The 12,961-nt window shown below is 43.6% G+C and overlaps 1 protein-coding gene across 2 annotated transcripts in view; it reads right to left on the bottom strand.

Annotated features, from left to right (window-relative positions):
* Positions 1-12,961, bottom strand: part of SLC66A2 (solute carrier family 66 member 2) — a 58,564-nt gene that overhangs the window by 37,340 nt on the left and 8,263 nt on the right. The window contains exons 2-3 of one of the 2 annotated variants that reach the window (XM_042869522.1): positions 6,990-7,123; positions 302-355 (exon numbers count right to left, since the gene is read on the bottom strand). In XM_042869522.1, the coding sequence (XP_042725456.1) occupies positions 302-355; positions 6,990-7,123 (188 nt within the window). The remainder of the gene's footprint in view (positions 1-301; positions 356-6,989; positions 7,124-12,961) is intronic. The other variant, XM_042869523.1, reaches the window with a different exon arrangement.

The following is a 12,961-nucleotide window of genomic DNA, read 5'->3' as shown; positions in this document are numbered from 1 at the left end:
GGAGAGAAAGGGAAGGATATAACTGTAGAAATGGACAATGGAATGAATTCAACTGATCATCAAAAACTGATTTATGAAACAGAGCTAAAAGCATATTTTCCTCTATGAAAGTTGGAAGTGAGGAAGAGAAAATTAAAACAAAACCACACACCAGGCTGTAATACGTCACAAAAACAGAAACATTTGCCATAGAAGTGATCATACAATCATTTCTAATAACGGTCACAAAAAAAAGTAGTGAAGCACAAAATATGCAGTTGGAATGATGACTTCATGCAAGGTGGGTTTGTACAGTACATACCCAGGTAAGATCTCTTGGGAGGTGCTTTAATTTCTTCATCCTTACTATCTGCAGCTACATTAAAAGTCGAGAGAGGAAAAAAAGAAAGGAAAGACAAAATAGATTTGTATGATTATATGAAGCAACAAGTCTTTTAGTTCAAGTTTGCACAGTCAATACATTTTGCTTATATAAAAGCCAAAACAAAACAAGTTTTAGTCTCCATGCTTTCTGTAAGGCTCTCTCACTCAGTGATATTAAGATAGGGTTGAAGAGCAGGAAGGCTCAGGAGTTTCTGTGCACAACTCAACAGCAATTCACCTAGGGAGAGAAACAGTCAACTCTTACTTTATCTATTTTTCATTATCAGAGAAAAGAAGTTGTTACCCCAGTAACATCAAGTATATAAATACCCATTTAACTAGTTGAGACAGTATCAGTTGCATTACTTCCTGTGGGTTATGCTGCTCTAATTTCAAAAAGTCCCAGCTTAAGCTAATCACGTTAACAAGGATGGAGTAGACCCCAACTGCAATCATTCTCCATATTAAAATGTTATCACTCTCCTTAATTCCCTCAGTGGAAAACGATGTATCCTGCAGGAGGGATTCTCTGTGATAATATCAACAGTCTTCTGGAGATCCAAGATGCAATTATAAGATACAATTTATAAAGCAGGTTAGGACAACAAGCAGCTGGAAGGAAGGCAAAACTGGTAAGTGATCAGAAAAAAAAATGTTAATGCCACACCAGAAAACCAGTTCTACTTGAGCCTTGGCTCCACTGTGAAAAGATGTTGAAGAGCCTGTTGTTCATAAAAGCTGTTTGCTGGTTTTCAGCACACGGTGCTAAATACCTGCCACAACACCTTGGACATAACTGGAATTGAATGTTTGTTAGAGAAAGAGCAAAGGTTTGCTTAGTTTGGGGAAGAAAACAAAGACTTGGTTGGGTTCACTCAAAGTCTCTGTGAAGTCTCTGTCCTGGTCTGCCAATGCTTTTGAGAGTGACTAGGTGCTTTTAGCAATCTGTATTTGTGAGCACTGTGCCTCCTGAAAAGGTCTTGGTTCTGGAGTCAAGACTAACAGATTTTGTTTTTCAATACGTGGCCGTAGCATGGTAGAACCATCACGCCCCAGAAATAATACAGAATTTTGAACAAAACCAATTTTAACAGAAGAAACCATCACTGAACCTTGCATCTTTCTGTACTGGGTCAACAACACAGCATCAGTGCGAATGCACCAACACTAATACAACACAGGCAACAAATAAGGAGAGCTGTTATCACAATGGTAATGCCTGGAAATCTGCATGTACAACATTCCAGTTAGAATTAAAATGGTGTTAAATAAAGGATAAAAGAGAATAAGATATTATTCATGCCTACTGAATTCAGCTGATGATTTCTTCACGGTAACACTAGCTTTCACAGCATTCTTATACAGAAGACAATGCTGTCCTTCCACTGGGGTGGTTTAAAGATTTTATTCTTCTCTTGCTGTGGATTGTGTTTTTTTTCCCCTAACTAAACCAGAACAATTAAAAACAGATTACACAGTCAAGTTTAACAAGTAACAGAACAGTTGCACAAATAAAGAGGCACTGATTGAAGAGAGAGCAAGTCACGTAATTGAAGCATACGTTTACGCAACCAAAGCAAAAAAACAGAAGGCAGCAGCAGAACAAGATGGGCTCTGACACTTACAACTTGCTCCTGCTTTGCAAGACTAGAAGTGAAAAAAGAGAATCTTGTCACTGAGAAGTAGGTAGGTCACTCTGAAAGTAATGCCTTCTATTTATTTCCATGGAAACTACCACAGATGCAAAGAGCACAATAACACTAGATGATAGAGCAAATTCTCAGTTACAAAACACTAGTTTTCAACAGTCACTATTAGCTACAAGTTTTTGCCAGCAATATGCAAGGATCTGCTTTCAGTGCTCAAAAATCTGCAACAGCAAAGGTGAGCTACTGCTGTTGTTGCCACTGCTGAAATACACCTCCCAGCACCTCACAGAGCTTATATCCATCGTCTGGTCTCCAGAAATATTGAGCAAGCACAGATGAACATCAATAGGTACAATCTTCTCAGCACTGAGGAATTCATTTCTATACCTCTACCTCACACGCACTTCCACATCAGACATCATTTTGTCAGACTGCCCTGCTGCTGCCATTAAATCACACAGTGAAACAGCATAATGGAATATTGGCAAGCCTGTACAACACGTACTGCCATACCACCAACATCCAATTCTGACACTGTGGGCCAAGTCGATAAAATAGGAGGCATTACTTTCAGAGCAGTCTCCTTCACTGAGAGAACAATAGCTGACAGGAGTTTTCCTAATGAGCTCTTCATAAAGTAGTTAAAAGAAATAATCAAGCAGTTCTAGAAAAGAGTCCACAGGAGATTGTATTTTTCATGCTGTGTCAGTCTGTAAATAACAGCTTTATGTCTATGTTCTGAAATATGACTGAAACATATTTTAAAACAGTGATACCACAAATCAGGCTAGAAAACACAGAACAAGCTTGTCAGGATGAAAGGAGCCTGCTCCCTAACACTTCACAAAGAGTGTGCTTAAAATGTCTTCAACTAGCCATTATGAAGTGAGAAAAATGGAAAAACATGGAAAAGTCCCACATAAATCAAGATTAATGATAAACACATGCTAACATGACTAGGGAAGAAATACAGCATTCACTAGTAATGCAAGAAAGGGGAAAAAACTTCACTTTCTAAATATCCTGGATTGTCTAATAGAAACATCAAGGTAGAGGACAGAAACAAAGAAGATTTAAATTCCAGCTCAGTCACATGAAGAGTGATACTATCACAGAGATACTGTGCACCCTCCCTCCACTCAGGATTCTGTAAGGTTCATGACAAACACCAACTTCAAGCTTCCCACTGACCTGGCAAACTATGAGGAAAGAAAGTAAGAACACAGATTTATCAGCTTGTCTGAACCACCATAAAACTCACAAGATAAGATTAGGAGTAGGATTAGAATCACAGATCTCACTCCTACCTACACTGGGTTTGAAATGCAAACCCAACTTTCTGCCCTTCTTGAAAGAAATTTCGTATTGTTGAAACCAGTCAAATGTTTGCTTTGAGACATCACATCATAGCTGGCAGAGTCAAAGTCCTCAGTGAGCCTCTTTTGCATCGCCTGATGATTCTTGAGATAATTTTTCCATCAAAATCAATTACACTTAGGAAAACAACTTTAGCTGGTCTCAAAGGACACAAGCATTCTAAAGACTAACAACTAAGGTCCACAAGCAGGCAAAAAGTATTCACTTTAGCAAACTAAATGTAACAAGCTGAGTTTCAGGAAGGATCAAATGACACAACACAACCTTGAAGAGTCTCTATTAGCAGGTAAGGGAAAGACTAATTACCCTTTGGAAGTCCGTAAGTCTTCGAGGGAGAGTTGTTTGAAGAGAGCTATACGCAAAACTGAATAGCCTCCCTTTATGTCCAAAGGGTACTGATGGCAGCTGCAAGTGTGTGTATAAAAAGGCAGAGAAACCCTGCAGCAAGTTCAAGAAATGCTAGCTTTGAGAGGCAGAAAGCGTATGTCTCTCTCCTAAATGCTCTCTGGATTTTAAATTCTAATTGCTGCTAAATCTGGGCTAAAAAAAAGTGAAGTAATTCATCCTGCTTGACTAACGCTAGCAGACATGGCAGCTGGTGTTCAAGAACTGTATTACAGGCCCTGTTCCACATGAATTCACTTACCTTAACAATTTCACACTATATTCCATAGTAAGCAGGAATGGAAATAGTTTCCTCAGCTACTGGATAAATTGCTCTACTGCACAGCCAGTATCTACTGAAGTCTAATAGAGGCTGTGGATATCTGGAGCTCAATCAGACCCTCAGTTATTGGGGAGCAAGGAAAGAGAAAAGATGGCAAGAATAAGTTATATACTCATAATCGCAAAACAAGTAACAAAAAACTGATAATTCTGATCTTGTTTGTAATAAACTGTGATACAAAATTCCGTAAGTCAAACTCAAAATACTGTTCTACTGCATATCTTCCTTCTGTAAGAAACAAAAACTACTGATGTTTCTTATCTGGGAGGGAAAAAAAGTAAAGGCCTTCTGCTGAGCAAGAATACTTGACGATGTAGAGGATACAATGAGATACAGAAAAGTGACAATTCCTATAAATTCCACACTAAAAAAAAAAAGCAAGGAAATGGTGTACAACAGGACAATCTTCTATCTATGGTATGACAGCAATTCCTGTTTTGACCACAGAATGGCTCAGGTTAGAAGGGATCTTAAGGACTGTGAAGTTCCAACCCCCTCGCCATAGGCAGCACTACCAACCTCCAGATCTAATAGCAGACCAGCTTGCCCAGGGCCCCATCCAACCAGATCTTGAACACCTCCAGGGACAGAGCATCCACAACCTCTCTGAGGAACCTCTCTTCCCCTGACATCTAATCTAAACCTTCCTTCCTTGAACTTAAAATCATTCCCCCTTGTCCTATCACTGCCTAATAGTAAAAAGTCAATTCCCCTCCTTTTTATAATCCCTTTTTAAATACTGAAAGGGTACAATGAGATCTCCTTGCAGCCTTCTCTTCTCCAGGCTGAACAATCTCAGTTCCCTCAGCCTGTCCTCATAGAGGAGGTGCTCCAGCCTTCTGATCATGTTTATGGCTCTCCTCTGGACCCTCTCCAACAGCTCCACATCTTTCTTGTAATGGGAGCCCCAGATCTGGACACAGTACTCCAGGTGGGGCCTCACAAGGGCAGAGCTGAAAGGGAAATCACACCGCAGTCCCTGCTGGCCACCCCCCTTCTGATGAGCCCAGGATACCATCAGCCTTCTGAGCAAGAACACACTGCTGGCTCAAGTTCAGTTTTCCACCCACCAGAACCTCCAGGCCCTTCTCCACAGTGCTGCTCTCAAAGAGTTCTTCTCCCAGTCTGTATGCATATCTGGGGTTCCTCTGACCCAAGTGCAGAATCTTGCACTTTGCTATGCTCAACCTCACTGGGTTCACAAGGGCCCACCTTTCAAGTCTGCCAAGATCCCTCTGGATGGCATCCCTTCCTTCTAACATGGCAACCACACCACTCAGCTTGGTGTCACTGGCAAACTTGCTGAGGGTGCATTCAAGCCCATCACTGATGTCACTGATGAAGATTTTGAAAAGCACTGGTACCAGGACAGAACTCCGGGGGACACCACTTGTCACCAGCCTCCACCTGGACACAGTGCCATTCACCACAACCCTCTGTCTATGGCCTTCCAACCAATTCCTTATCCAACAAATAGTCCATCTCTCAAATCCATCTATCTCCAATTAAGAGATAAGGATGTGATGGGGGACCGTGCCAAAAGCCTTGCACAAGTCCCGATAGATGACACTGCTTGCCTTCCCTTTGCCTACTGACATCATCACTCCATCACAGAAGGCCACCAGATTGGTCAGACACGACCTTCCCCTGGTAAAGCCATGCTGGCTGTCTCAGATCACCTGCTCATCTCTCATGTGCCTTAATACGTCTTCCAGAAGGATCTGTTCCATCATCCTCCCAGGCACAGAGGTGAGGCTCACCAACCTGTAGTTCCCCAGGTCCTCCTTCCTCCCTTTCTGTAAATTGGAGTGACGTTTTCTTTTTTCCAGTCCCTGGGCACTTCATCTGACAGCCATGACTCTTCAAATATGACAGACAACAGCTCACATCAGCCAGCTCTTTCAGGACTCTGGGACACACATCATCTCGCCCCATAGACTTGTATACATTCAATCTCATGAGGAGGTCTCAGATTTGCCCTGACCTTACAGGAGGAGGGGGGAGGGGGGGAAATCACTCCCCCAGCTCCTACCTAGGGACTCAGGGATGTGAGCTTTATGGACATGAGAAATAAAAGAATCCTGGCTGCCAGTGAAGACCAAGACAAAGACCTCATTTAGTACTTTGGCCTTCCCCATATCTGCTGTAGTCAGTTCTCCTTTCTCATTTACCAAAGGAGGTATGCTCTCTTTTGCCTGCCTCTTGTGCCCAACATACCTCAAGAATCCTCCTCATTGTTTTTAACATCCCTTGCCAAATTCAGCTCCATCTGTGCCTTGGCTTTCCTAATTCCCTCTCTGCAGGTACAGACAGCATCCCTGTACTCTCCCTAGGTTACATGCCCTTGTATCCACAGCCAGTACAATCCCTTCTTTTCCTCCAGGCTGACCAGCAGGTCCTTGCCAAGCATGACAGCTGATGGCCAGTAATTTAATATGCAGAAAATAAAGCCTGTGCAAAACCAAGTGTTGGTAACTGCCAAATAAGATCTCAGGTAACAGCACACAATCAGGATCTAACCTATGAACTTGACAGAAAGTACAGTTGAAAAAGTAGTTTATTATACAGAACAGGATCTCAAAAAATTAAAAAGATATCCAAGGCTAGCAACAATATTAAATTCAGCTCTATATCCTAGGGCATTACATGAAATGTTAATCAGAACTTCAGTTTCCAGATTAAACCAAGACCTATTTAAAATAAAACTGCAGCTTTAAGTATTCATCTGGAAGAGAGGGATTTCAAAAAAGTAGTAAAACACTGATTTATCAAGAAAGGAGGCTGGGTTGCAGTTCAGGCAGAGCTTTCATTCAAAACACAGTGCCATTTGCTTTCCAAAAGACTCAGTCTGTGACAGCTAGCCCATCACTAACCTGAAAAAGAGCGGCGCTTTATGTTCAGGTCGTTGGACACACGTACTTCAGTGCACAGTTTCAGCATCAGTAACATAGTAATGATCATGATAATGCTTTGCCACAAAAGAGGGGATTCAAAACGCCTTCCAAACCTACAAAACAAAAAACAAAATATATAAAACATCTCAAAGATAACAATTGTTGCATTCAATTACTTTCATTCTTTCATCCTAAGCACCTGAAAGAAGGAAAGCCTAAGCTACCCCTTCTGTAACAGCTATGAAAGACTGATAAAGTCACTAGTTAAATCTAGATGCACACGTAGTGCAGTTGCAATCCCCCTGTTGGAGTAAGATGATTATTAGATAAAACAACCCTATGGACTGGCCCTAGAAACTCTGAAGCCAAGATCTTAACTGTTTCTGAAGGCAGGGGCAAATGTATTATTTTGAAACAAGCAGGCTCAGTGAGGAGTTGAATCAATACCAGAGAATTATGCCATGCTTTACACTGGTTACTGCTCTCTCCACATACAGTCTGTAGATCTTACAAAGACACGCATGCAAACCTTACCTTTTTTTTTGTTCTTTTTATTATTTATTTATTTATTTTAAAATTAAAGTGAGGTCATGAAAATGATTTTGTAGGATTACTATAAGATCTTCTGAAAGAAAGAGACAAAGATAAGGTTTATATCTTGTCTGCTTCTAGATACGGCAGGAAAGACCAGGTCAACAGAACATAGCAAACAGGTCATCAGTTTGTCTCCAGTATGCACCAAGGCTCGAAGCAGAAAGAAGTCTCAAAAGAAACTAGAAGCAAACATGCATGCTTGCCCTCCCCCCTTCCCCCCAAGCAAAAAATTTCTCTTTAGTCTCAGATGATGTACAGTGGGGACTACTGAGCACTCCCACAAATACTGCAGAAAAAGAAACTTGGATTGTGGCTAGTCTCTGCTGAAGGGCTTTCTCTTATGATTGCAACAGGTTCTACCACATGAAAATGGGATATTCAAGTGAAAAATGGTGACCTTTGAAACTCCTCTTTCCACATTACTTGATGGATTTTTAGCCATCTCTACCAGGACTCACTAGAATGGCTTAGTAACAGGTGGAAGCTTTTCCTGAAGAGTCCTTGAAGGATATCAGATTTACAATGGGAAACCTGCAGACACACCAGTGGACAGCTTCTCTTTGCTCATTTATTACTGTTCTTTGCCTTGAAGACAAAGATGCTGAGGACAACATGTGGCAAAAATACACAGCTGCACTCCCCAGCACCTTCAGGCAGTGCCACACAGCTCACTAGCCTTCTTGATTCCCTCACAGCACCATTGCTAAAGCCTTTCTCTATGCACACCATGCTATAAGAGACCTCAACTGCGCTGCCACCTGAAGCCATGTTCAAGGCTTACCTCTAGACAGGTCCTGTTTTACAGAACCCTAGCAAAATCTAACTTCTTATGCTACTTCAATAACAAAGCTGCTAGTAAAAACTAAGTTTGTCATCATATTCTCTTACACAATTTCCACTACCACCATTTCACCAGGGATATTCTTCCTCGTTAAGGATCATCTAATAAGGGACAAGAGAGATCAGAAAGCCTCACCCATGTTCCATAGAATTCCACATGCAGAGCACAAGCAGCCCACACCAACAAAAACTACCAACATTATTTCTTATCACATGGCACCCAGCTAAGGGAAACCGTGATGCCTTGTGCCTCCACACTGCTCACTGTAAGCACTGCCATTAGCTTTGGGAAGAGTAACAGGCACGTATCACAGAACTCTGGAATGGCCCAGGTTGGAAGGGACCTTAAAGAACATCTAGTTCCAACCCCGCTGATGTTGGCAAGGTTTCCACCTACTAGATCAGGCTGCCTAGGGCTCCATGCAGCCTGCTGTTGAAAACCTTAAGGGCTGGGGCATTTGCAACTCCTCTGGACTACCAGTACTCTACCACTCCCAGAGTAAAACACTTCCTCCTAACATCAAACTGCATTTACCCTCTTTTAGCTAAAAACCATCTCCCTTTTTCCTACCACCATCTCCCCGCATAAAAAGCTGGTCTCCTTCTGATTATAAGCTCTCCTTTAAGAACGGAAAGACTGCACTAGGCTTTTTTTGTTGGTTTGTTTTTTTTAAATCTTCTTCAGGCTGAATAAGCCCAGCTCTCTTGATCTGTCATCATAGGAGAGGTGCTTCAGGCAACAGCTCCATGTTTTTCTTGTGTTGGGATCCTTGGACCTGGATACAGTACTGCAGGTGAGGCTTGACAAGGGCAGAGTAAAAACGAACGAACACTTTCGTCACCCTCTTGGCAACCTTTCTTTTAATGCAGCCCAGATACAGTTCTGGGCTGCAACTTTTTGTCCATCAGGACCCTCAAATCCTTCTCCACAGGGCAATGAGTTCTTCACCCAGTCTGTACTTATATCTGGGACTGTCTTGACCCAAGTGCAACAACTTCCACTTGGCCTTGTTAAACATCATTAGGCCCTCTTTTCAAGGATGCTCAGCTCCCTTTGGATGGCATCCCTTTCATTGTACTGACTGCACACTCAGCTTAGTATCATCTCTAAGCATGCTGAGCATGCACACTCAATCCCACTATTCAGGTCACTGATAAAAATGTTGATGAGCCCCAGTCTCTAGATGGATCCCTGGGAAATGTTACTCACTAGCAACCTCTATGTTAAGCCTTTGACCACAGCTCTCTGGCCACAAAAATCCGGCTAGTTCTTTATGCACCCAGTAATCCGGCCTTCAAATCCATCTCTTTTAAGTTTAGAGATAAGGATGTGGTGTGGGACTACGTCAGAGGCCTTGGAGAAACCCAGGCAGATGACCTTTCTTTGTTCACTGCTGCTAACACGCTATCATAGAAGGTTACCAGATTGGTCAGGCATGATCTGCTCTTAGTGAAGCCATGCAGGCCATCTGAGATTGTCAGCTCATCTTGCCTATGCCTTAACATAACCTCCACAAAGATCTATTCCATGAATGACCTTCTCAGGCACAGATGTGAGGTTCATCACTTGTAGTTCCCTAAGTCTTCCTTTCTACCATTCTTAAAAATATGAGATGTTTCTCTTTTACCCCCTTCCTTCCTACCCCCTCCACTCCCCACCAGGGTCTTCACTGGACAGCCATGCCTTTGCAAATATGATCAAGTATCCTGGCTATCACATCAACCAGCTCCTTCAGGAGCCCAGGATGCATGCAACATTCCCCACACACTTTACCTGCTCAGTCTAATTGGGTGGTCTCAAACTTGTTCTTCACTTACAGCAGGAGGGATTTTTACTTCCACAGCCTCAGCCAAGATGTTCAGGGACTTGAGAGGTGTGGGAAGACTGAGGCAAAGAACTTGTTCAGTACCTCAAACTTCTCTGTGTCCATCATTGACGTTTTTCCCCCCCTCACACATCAGAGGAGTTGTGCTCTCCTCGGCCCTTCTCTGATCAACGTACCTGTGGAATCCCTTCCTGCTATCTTTCACATCCCCCATGACGTTCCACCTGCACCTTAGCTTTCCAGAGCCAACTCTGTATGTCTGGATCACATTCGTGACTTCAACAAGGCTTCTGACACTGTCTCCCATATAATCCTCACAGGTAAACTAAGGAAGCGTGGAATAGATGAGTGGACAGTGAGGCAAACCGAAGAGCTCAGAGAATCACCATCAGCTGTGCAGTCTATTTGGAGGGCTGTTGCTAGCAGTGCTCCCCATAGATTGCTACTGTATCTGGTCTTGTTTAACCTTCCCATTAGCGACTTGCACCAAAGGATGAAGCATACCCTCAGCAAGTTTCCTGATGACACAGAGTAGGAGTGGCTGACACACTAGACAGCTGTGCTGCCATTCAGCAAGACCTGGACAGAGAAGAACCTGACCAGGTTCACCAACACTTGCATCAGTACATATTAGGGCACGACCTGCTCAAAAGGAGTACTGCAAAGGACCCAAGTCTCCTGGTGGATATTGAGCCAGTAGAGCGCCTATGACCAAGAGGGCCAACAGTATCCTAGGGTGCATTAAATAGAAGAGAATGGCCAGCACATCAAGAGATGTGATCCTTCTCCTCTATTCTGCCCCAGTAAGGCCACAACCAGAGTACTGTTTCCAGTTCTTGGCTCCCCAGTCCAAGGATGGGAACTTCTGGAGAACGTCCAGTGGAGGGCTACAGAGATGAGCAGGGGCCTGGAGCACTTTCTTTATAAGGAAAATCTGAGAGACCCAAGACTGCTCAGCCTGGAGAACAGACTGAGAAGGGATCTTGGCAACACTTGGAAATATCTGAAGTTCAGGCATCACAAGGATGGGGACACAATTTTTTCAGCAGTGCCCAGCAAGAGGACAAAGAGAAATGGGCACAAAGTGGAACGCAGGAAGTTCCACAGAAATATGAGGTAGAACTTCCTCACTGCGAGGGTGACAGAGCACTGGAACAAACTTCCCAGGCAGGTTCTAGAGCCTCCTTCTCTGGAGGTATTCAAACCCATCTGGATGCTTTTCTGTGCAACCTACTCTAGGGATCTTGCTTTAGCAGTAATGTTGGACTAGATGACCACCACAGGTGCCTTCCAGTCCATAAGATTCCGTGATCGTGGAAACATGGCAGAAAGCTCTTGCAAAAAAAAAAAAAAAAAAAAAGAATGCAGCTACCCAGACCAAGTGCCTGCCCAAAAGTGCAGCTATTTGGGTCTTTGGCTGCAGGAAGTGCCGAAGCCTGCTGCTGCCCTTGCAGGATGATAGAGATGCCATCTATGTGAGGTGTGAGAAAGTTGATTATCCACACAGCACAGTGGCAGAGTTTAAGGAGCCTCAGGCATTTAAGTGGGGGATAGGCTGGCAGAGAATCTCCCTGTCATATCTAAGAGAAAGGCACCATGGTGATACATCCCAAACAGGGCTGGACCCCCTGCCTTGTCACCACTGGGCAAAGGGAGGGGACCTAAGAGATGAGAAGGATTGGAAGCAGATCCCCACTTGGTTGGCAGGTAACCCCCTCCCCAACCTACCCCATCTTTCCAGATGGCCTTATGCAATTGCTTTGAGGCTCTAGAACTCCAGGGACAAGTAAATGACAATTACAGGAAGGTCCATCCAGGAGGTTTTCAAGGAAATTGACTCCACACCTCAAGACTGCCTCCACCAAGAGGGAAAGAGAAGTAATTGTCTTAGGTCACTCCTTTCCAAGGGGAATGAAGGGCTCCAAATATCAGTCATCCTACCCATAGGGAAGAATGCTCCTCTCTATGGCCAAGGTCAGGAACATTACTACAAGACTCCCTAGTCAGGTTTAACCCTCTGATTATTGACCATTACTGGCAGTTCAAGCTGGCAGAGAAGCCTGAGGGCTATCAAAAAGGACTTCAGGGGATCACGATGGTTAGTTGATGGGGGTACAGATGATGTTTTCCTCTATCCCTTAGGTGGCAGGGAGGGATACCAAGAGGACCAGGAAAACCTATCTGATAACTATATGGCTGAGAGGCTGGTGTCACGGCAAGAATTTTGGCTTTTTCAACTATGGGGAGTTTACTCAGCATCTGTCCTGATGAAGCCCACTTAGGTCAAAGGAGAGGAAAGAATTCTGGTGCAGGAGGTGCCTGAGCTCATTCACTGAGTTGTGAAGCCACACTCCATCATATCTGAAAAATCACAGCTGCCAGGCAAAGTTCTCCGTACCTGGAAAAAGGGAAACATCAATTCCATATTCAGGAAGGGGAGAAAGGAAGACCTGGGGAACTACAGGCCAGTGAGCCTCATCTCTGTGTCTGGGAAGATGTTGGAGTGGTTCCTCCTGGAAAAGATGTTAAGGTACATAAGAGGTGATCAGGGGCAGCCAGCACAGCTTCACCAAGGGCAGACTGTGCCTCACCAATCTGGTGGCCTTCTATGATGGAGTGACAGCATCAGCAATCTAGACTTGCACAAGACCTTTGACACAGTTCCCCACCACATCCTTATCTCCAAATCCA

Source organism: Lagopus leucura, unplaced genomic scaffold, assembly GCF_019238085.1.
Source record: "Lagopus leucura isolate 7727_CA_CO unplaced genomic scaffold, USGS_WTPT01 Super-Scaffold_100002, whole genome shotgun sequence".
NCBI classification, from domain to species: Eukaryota; Metazoa; Chordata; class Aves; order Galliformes; family Phasianidae; genus Lagopus; species Lagopus leucura.
Note: the sequence above shows the minus strand (reverse complement) of the source record. Positions and strands in the feature narration are given on the sequence as shown.